The sequence below is a fragment of the Octopus bimaculoides genome, chromosome 16, assembly GCF_001194135.2.
Source record: "Octopus bimaculoides isolate UCB-OBI-ISO-001 chromosome 16, ASM119413v2, whole genome shotgun sequence".
NCBI lineage: Eukaryota > Metazoa > Mollusca > Cephalopoda > Octopoda > Octopodidae > Octopus > Octopus bimaculoides.
Window position 1 is genome coordinate 6,163,702 of NC_068996.1, and position 8,087 is coordinate 6,171,788.

The window sequence follows — 8,087 nt, forward strand, 5'->3', positions numbered from 1 at the left end:
TACCGCTTGACTGGCCTTCGTAGGATTTTCGAGCGAGATCGTTGCCAGTGCCCCTGGACTGGCTCTTGTGCGGGTGGCACATAAAATACACCATTTTGAGCGTGGCCATTGCCAGTACCGCCTGACTGGCCTTTGTGCGGGTGACACGTAAAAGCACCCACTACACTTTCTGAGTGGTTGGCGTTAGGAAGGGCATCCAGCTGTAGAAACTCTGCCAAATCAGATTGGAGCCTGGTGTAGCCATCTGGTTTCACCAGTCTTCAGTCAAATCGTCCAACCCATGCTAGCATGGAAGGCGGACGTTAAACGATGATGATGATGATGATGATGATGTCCATTGTAATTTAGATACCATATAATTCTATGAAGGTATCTAAGATTGGTAGTTCTTTTCCACCAGTTTCTAATGTAAATCTAAAGGATGGGATTATGTTACTTAATATGTGATGGAATGTAGGAAAATCACCTTTTGACTTATTCCAAAAAATCACCAAGTAATTGTTTCCACTTCTCAACCAAATATTTAATCTTTTAGAGTTTAAATCGGCCATATCCGCCCCAATATATTCTACATGTTTTATATTCAAACTGGCGATATCTAGCCTCTCACACCTAACCTACATTGTCATTCTAAAAATAAACAATCACATCATTGAAACCTCAAAGCTATAAGATAATGCATGATTAATTCAAAACAATTTGAGTGAAAAAGTATTATATTTAACAGCATAATCTGAACACTAAAGGGTTAAAATCATGGTCGAATTTTGTTTTTGTTCCTTGGTATAGTTCTCTTCTAGGTGTCCCATTACTAGGTTTGCATAAGAAGGTACTGCTCTTATATCCATGACTGTTCCCTTAATTTGTTTATATTTTTTGCCATCAAAGTTAAAGGTGTTTTCCTCTAATGCTAATTGCAGAGCTTTGATGTTGAAGACTTTTGAAGCATTCATTAATTGTGTTTCTACACCTTTTGTTATGTTTTAATACAGAATTATTAACTTGGATTACATTACTCGAATGCAAGCAAATAATGGAGTTAATATGTGAGCAAATACAACACAATATATACTTAAAAATGCACACTGATTAAAAGAAAAGCAGAACCTAAAGATCCATGTGCGAAAGTATCACACCACTTCTGAAACAAACCAGTATGCAAATTAGAAGGCAGTCAAAAGTTCACTTTAAAAGGACACGAGGTGAATGCACGAAATAAAGCAGGGTCACTAAACTTAGTTTGATACTTAGTCAGAACATAGAGTTAAATTAGAGCAATATAACATCTTTCTACCAAGTATTAAACTGCTGTTAAGCCTAACTTGTGGTATATTGGCATAGAGATAAGTAGGCGCAGGGGTGGCTGTGTGATAAGTAGCTTGCTTACCAACCACATGGTTCCGGGTTCATTCCCACTGCGTGGCATCTTGGGCAAGTGTCTTCTACTATAGCCACAGGCTGACCAAAGCCTTGTGAGTGGATTTGGTAGATGGAAACTGAAAGAAGCCCGTCGTATATATGTATATATATGTGTGTGTGTGTGTGTGTGTGTGTGTTTGTGTTTGTGTGTTTGTGTTTGTCCCCCTAGCATTGCTTGACAACCGATGCTGGCGTGTTTATGTCTCCGTCACTTAGTGGTTCGGCAAAAGAGACCGATAGAATAAGTACTAGCCTTACAAGGAATAAGTCCCAGGGTCGATTTGCTTGACTAAAGGTGGTGCTCCAGCATGGCCGCAGTCAAATGACTGAAACAAGTAAAAAAAAAAAAAGTAAAGTAAAAGTATTGAATCTTGTTAAAATGGTGCACTTTGATTAAAGTCCAAATCATCCTGTATGTTGTTTGGGATCTTTGACCATATTGGTTTAAGTAGTGAATCTATCAAGTAACTTAATCTGTAGTGTTGGTTATTGTGGTCTTACTTTGAGATCAGCTCATCTGTTTTTCAACGCATTGGTTCTTTTGTTCATTTATAGCTTCCTGTAGTTTCAATTTGTAAATATTGTTTTCCTTACTTTTAAAATTACAAAGAAAGTCAATTTCTTTTTCCATTAAGGAGCTTGAGAATTGGTTGGTTAACGAGTTGACCGTGTTTATAGTTGTTTTATCTAAGTTTCTTGTCTCTTCCTTGTAGTTGTTCTTGGCACTCCGTCGCTTACGACGACGAGGGTTCCAGTTGATCTGATCAACGGAACAGCCGGTTCGTGAAATTAACGTGCAAGTGGCTGAGTACTCCACAGACACATGTACCCTTAACGTAGTTCTCGGGGATATTCAGCATGACACAGAGTGTGACAAGGCTGGCCCTTTGAATTAGGCACTTCCTTGTAATAGTTAATATCCATTAATTGCTCAAGTATTTTCTCTTTGTAATATTCATCCATATTGATAATTACATTGCCGTTATCAGCTTCTTTTGCAACAATTGAATATCATTTTCCAATGTTAATAGAGTTTCTTTGTCTCCTTTCCAAAGTTTCTGTTTACAATTACGGATACAAATGGAGAATTTCGATATCATAATATAAGTAACCAAATGTTCATGTTGAGTGAAGTTGAATGTATCTCTGACAAAGGAATCATTGTTTTCATTTTTGTTGTTGTTGTTGAAAACTTCTCTTAGCTAAAGTTTCCAATGTCTGCTTTCAGTTTGGTTATAATTTAAGAATGGTGTAGGAGTGAATGGAAGTCCCTTTTAATTTTTATTAAATTTCTATTAAAGAAATTTTAATATTCTGGGGTCATTATTTTCCGTGAGTTAAGGGAGCAAACTGGAAGAATTGTTAGCACATCGGGTGAAATGCTAAGCAGTAGTTTGTCTGTCTTCAGATACTGAGTTCAAATTCTATTGAGATTGACTTTGTCTTTCATCCTTTCAGGGTCAATAAAATAAGTACCAGTTGAGTAATGGAGTCGATGTAATCAACATACCCCATCCCATGAAATTACAGGCCTTGTGCCAAAATTTGAAATCAATATTTTCTATGGGTTTGTTTTGTTTCTTTGAATCATTGGGTCTGATATCTGGTTGAAGTAAGCCTTCCCTAAAAAAAAGAGTTCACAGAATTATATTCTTTTGTTCTGAAGCTGAGACTTCTGTTTCCTCTTTGCAGCTTTCTTCCATGTTCTCTATTAGTACTTATTTCCTATTTTGCCCACTTTCTGATCACTTCTACACATTATTCCATTCATAATTCTTCTTAATTTTGGTTTTAGCTTTTTGTCTATATTTTGTGTATTCATTTGAATGTACAACAGATAAGTTTCCAATCTGAGTTTGAGGTGTTCTCCACATATATTCTTGGGTGTTTCAGAGATTAGTTTCATTGTCTAGTTCTTATGTAATATATTTATATGTAATTTTTAAATTTTATCCTCAGTTTTCATATTCTCTCTATTTTTTAATTGTGATTTGGTCTTCATTATGGAACATTCTTCAAATCATCCACCCACTACTAAACCAATGCAAAAAATCTCAACTAGCCGAAGACCATTTGATAGGGTGCTGAAAAGTTCCTGACTTTGGGTAAAAGAAAATACAGGACGATCAAAAAAAAAAGCAGAACCTAAAGTTCCACATGCAAAAACATGTTCAATATGTTTATTGAACATATTCTCCTCACAAATTCACACTTATTTCAGTGGTCCTTCAGTTTTTCTAAACCCTTTAAAAAGAACTTGGAAGGTTGGACCTCCAACCAGGCCTTTCATAATAACCTTAAAGCCAGGAATTTACATATAAATATAGTTCTGGGTTCAGTCCCACTGCTCGGCACTTTGACAACTGTCTGCTACTCTAGCACTGGGCCCATTAAACTTTGTGAGTAGATTTGGTGGACAGAAACTGAAAGAAGACATCTGTATATATGTAAGTATCTACGTGTGTATGCTTTTGTGTTTATGTTTGTTTCACACCACTGCCTAATGACCTGTGTTGATTTCTTCAATTAAAACCTTTCAAGGTGGTTACTTAGCACGGCTACAGTTCAATGATTGAAACAAATAAAAGATAAAAGATACATATTAACATGTGGATATATTAAGAGATGCTCTGTACATTTACTTCATGAAGTGACTTTGAAAATATACGTTGTTCAATATATATACATATATATATATATTACCTCTTTTTGAACAGAAAGAACTTGTTCAATTTCTGCAAGTTCTCTTCGTTTCTCCAAGAGACGTGTAGCTGGAGTGAGATGGTCATCTTCACCCTTCAGCATTTTACTATGAAAAGGACAAAACAAAAAACACAAATATAAACAACAGTTTATTGGTAAGAAATTTTAAAAATTTAATTTTCTTTTTTTTTTTAAATATATATATAACCTATTCAACAGTTTTTTTTTTCCTTTTTCATTACATTCTACCATTAATTTTATAAAATGAATAATACTTTCAGATTTATTTTTTTAAACTATTAAAGTAAATATCATCACCTTATCATTTAACATCCGTTTTCCATGTTGACATGAGTTGGACAGTTCAAAAAGATCTGGCAAGCCAGAGAATTGTGCCAACTTCCAATGTCTGCTTTGGTATAGTTTTTTTTTTGGTTAGATATCATTCCTAATGCTAACCATTTCACAGAGTGTACTGCATACCTTTTGCATAGTACCAGTACCAAGTAATTTGCAAAACAAGGTCTCTCGGCCAAGGAGGAGTAGCATTGAAGAAAGTGGCTTCATAGCAAGTGATGGGGTGGGGGTTAATGTATGATAGAGAGATAAGTACAGGTGTCTTGGATCGTCATCATCATTATTTAGCATCCATTTGTCCATGCTGGCATGGGTTGGACAGTTTGACTGGGCTGGAATGCTGTGCTGCGATTATAATAAGACAAGTGTAATTACATTGTACTAATATTGTATTATGTTCTACTTATTTAGTACTTATGAACATCATTCAGATTAAGTTGATGCTAAGTTGATAATTGCATCCTCTTTCTCCATTCTTCTCCAATCTACCTTGTTATTGTTACCACTGCCATTGTTGTGACAACTTAACCACCACCACCACTACCACCACCACCACTGCTGTTGTTACCACCATCACCACCATTTTCATCACCACCTTGCTTGCCACCTGTTGCTCTGGATCAGCTCCATCAATGTAGCTATTTGGCAATGGTTACAAACAGATAGGACTGTAGGTAACTGCTAACTATATTAGTAACAAAGGATTCTCATTTCCATATGAAAGGCAACTTGATTCCCCCCATCCTCATCCTAATCAACATCTACAACAAAAATGAGTGCTAGGTGAAAGGCCTTCTATGGATGAAGACTGAGAAAGATGCGAAAAGAAAAAGTAAAGCACACTTAGATCTTATGATGTTAGGCACCATGGATGAGATAATACTATATGGGTTGAGATGGGTGATAACATATCTGAATGGCAGATCTTTCTAACCCATTCTAACATAAAATTTAGGATACTGAAAACAATATTCACAATCTAGTTTCAAATAAACCCTTGCATACATATTTTGAAATTAATTATTGTTACTGAAATATCAGAACAAGTAAACAGTTCACACCTGCTTTTTTTGTGTTTTGTTATTATATTTAAGGACATTTTGAAATACTGTCAGAGTGAGCATTCGTTTGTTGAAATTATGTCTCTGTTTCTGCCTCGCTCTAACCTTTTCATCCTCTGATACAAGTTCCCTCTCCTCAAATGCCCCTGCACCTCTCATAATTCATTGTCTTGTGAGTTACTTGGAGACCCTTCCAGTGCTGGTGCCATGTAAAAAGCATCCAGTCCACATTGTAAAGTGGTTGGCATTTGGAAGGGCATCTAGCTGTAAAAATCATGCCAAAACTGGCTTCACCTGTACTTGTGCCACGTAAAAAGCACTCAGTCCGCTCTGCAGGGTGGTTGGTGTTAGGAAGCTGTAAAAACCCTGCCAAAACAGACAGAGTAGCATAGGGTAGTTTTTCTACCTGGTCAACTCCTGTGAACCTTCCTACTCATGGATGCATGGAAGATGGACATTAAATGATGATGATGATGATGATGATGATGATGATGATGATGATGATGATGATGATGATGATGATGATGATGATGATGCCAAAGCAAACATAGAATCTGGTGCAGACATTTGGCTCATCTGTTTTTGTGAAAATGTCCAATCCATGCTAGCATGGAAAAGATGTTAAATGCTGCTGCTGAGGATGATGATGACGATGACGTCTACAATGTCAATTACAAAATTTCACACTGAATTCAATTATTGATCACATTGGTCAATATCGGTGATCCAAGTTGTAAAAGTCTCATAATTGTTTTCATTTGTGTGTTTTTTTTCTTCTAGAGTTTTTCAACTTTGTGTTGTAATTTCAAAATTCACAAGGATCAGCTTTGCTTTTCGTTCTTTCTAGAATTGATAAAATAATCATCAGCCAAAATTACCTTGTACCAAACCACCATTATTGTCATCTGTCACACTAATTTCACTCTTTCCCACTTACCTACCCACCCACCTTTTCCATTCTTCTATTCCTACTCTTTCCCTCGCATTCACTTTGTACATTGACTTCACATCTCTCTCTCTCTCTCTTTCCAGATGGGGAAACCATGCATTCATATCTTCAACGAGGCACTTGCTCTAGTCCTTCCATATTTTCATATCTCTCAATACCATATACTCTATTCATTTGAGGGATCCAGCTATGGAAAAAATATTCAGTACACTCTATAAAGTGGCTGGCATTAGAAAGGGCATCCAACTACAGATATTGGAGCTCAGAGCAGTTCTCTGACTTATTGGTTCATGTCAAATCATCCAACACCATGCTAGCATTGAGTTGAACGATTCTAATCCATGCCAGCGTGATGATGATGATGATGATGATGATGACTACACTGCCTAAAGAAAAATCTCTCACAATTGATTAGCTAACATTCACTCACCAATATGCAATAATTACTAGCTTAGAGATAAAGTGTATCTCCTACCATTACTATAACAGTTTTGGCTTCTTTGAATGAATAAGCTGCCTCTCCATTTCTGTCATCTTCCGTACGATTTGTCACATCAAAATTTTATCTTAAAAACACTTATCCCCAATTCTTCTTGTCCACATTTTCCATGTAGATACCAACCAATAGAAAAGTTTAAACAGAACTTGATTTGTTTCAGTCTCACCAGTTGAGAAAGATCCGCAGAGAAACACGAGAGGAGAATGCATTTTCTTATCCTCCCAACTAAAGAAACAAAACAAGAGTATACAGATGACTGATCGATAACGCCTCTTGATAGCAGGAATTCAGAATGAGATGTTACTGGTTTTGACTTTTTACTTGAGAGTGAGGGAAGAAAAAGTTGCGTTACAGTTTAGGCTGTAGACAGGTAATTAATACTGATCATCATCGGTTTTCTTTCATTCGGAATTTTATTCTATGAAATATATATATTTTTGACTCCCAAGCACACATTCTTGGTAATGTGTGTGCACGCGTGCGTTTTCTCCTTTCATATGAGGATACGAGTGTTTTCCCATACATATCTCTCGCCGACTGAGGAAGTGGGTCGAGTAAGGAAATAATTCATACTGGAAAGTTCTCAGACGACCAAGAGTTAAGTAAAGGTTGGTAATTTTTCAGATTAACACCCGCACGATCTTCACTAGGGTGTTAGGATTACGATTAGGGACGGAATTCCCTAACCCAAACCCTAAAACCCTAACCCTGACCCTAAAACCCTAACCGTAACACCCTAGTGAAGATCGTGCGGGTGTTAATCTGAAAAAATTACCAAAGATAAATCAAGAAATCGTAACGTTTTATCGACACCGTACAAAATAGTTTGGTGACTGCTGCCACACAGTTGAAGGCCTCGTTCGGCAAGCACTTTCCATGAAGAGTAATTATTTCTAAGATATTTTAGTGACAATAAGTGGCATGATGTAAACTCATGCCTTTTGGTGACCAGTGAGTGGATGTTGAAATTGTTCAGGCTGGGAATCGAAGGACGCTGATTTCTTTGATCAATATATTTTACTTTTATCGTCACAATTTACACAATCAATAAATTTATCGACACCCCAAAGAATAAACCACAATAACAATTATATATATA

At 36.5% G+C, this 8,087-nt stretch overlaps 1 protein-coding gene across 1 annotated transcript in view; it reads right to left on the bottom strand.

Moving 5' to 3' along the window:
- The window catches only part of LOC106871266 (coiled-coil domain-containing protein 42 homolog), a 52,674-nt gene that overhangs the window by 44,107 nt on the left and 480 nt on the right, over positions 1–8,087 (bottom strand). The window contains exon 2 of the mRNA XM_014917630.2: positions 4,123–4,228. Coding sequence (XP_014773116.1) covers positions 4,123–4,228 — 106 coding nt within the window. The remainder of the gene's footprint in view (positions 1–4,122; positions 4,229–8,087) is intronic.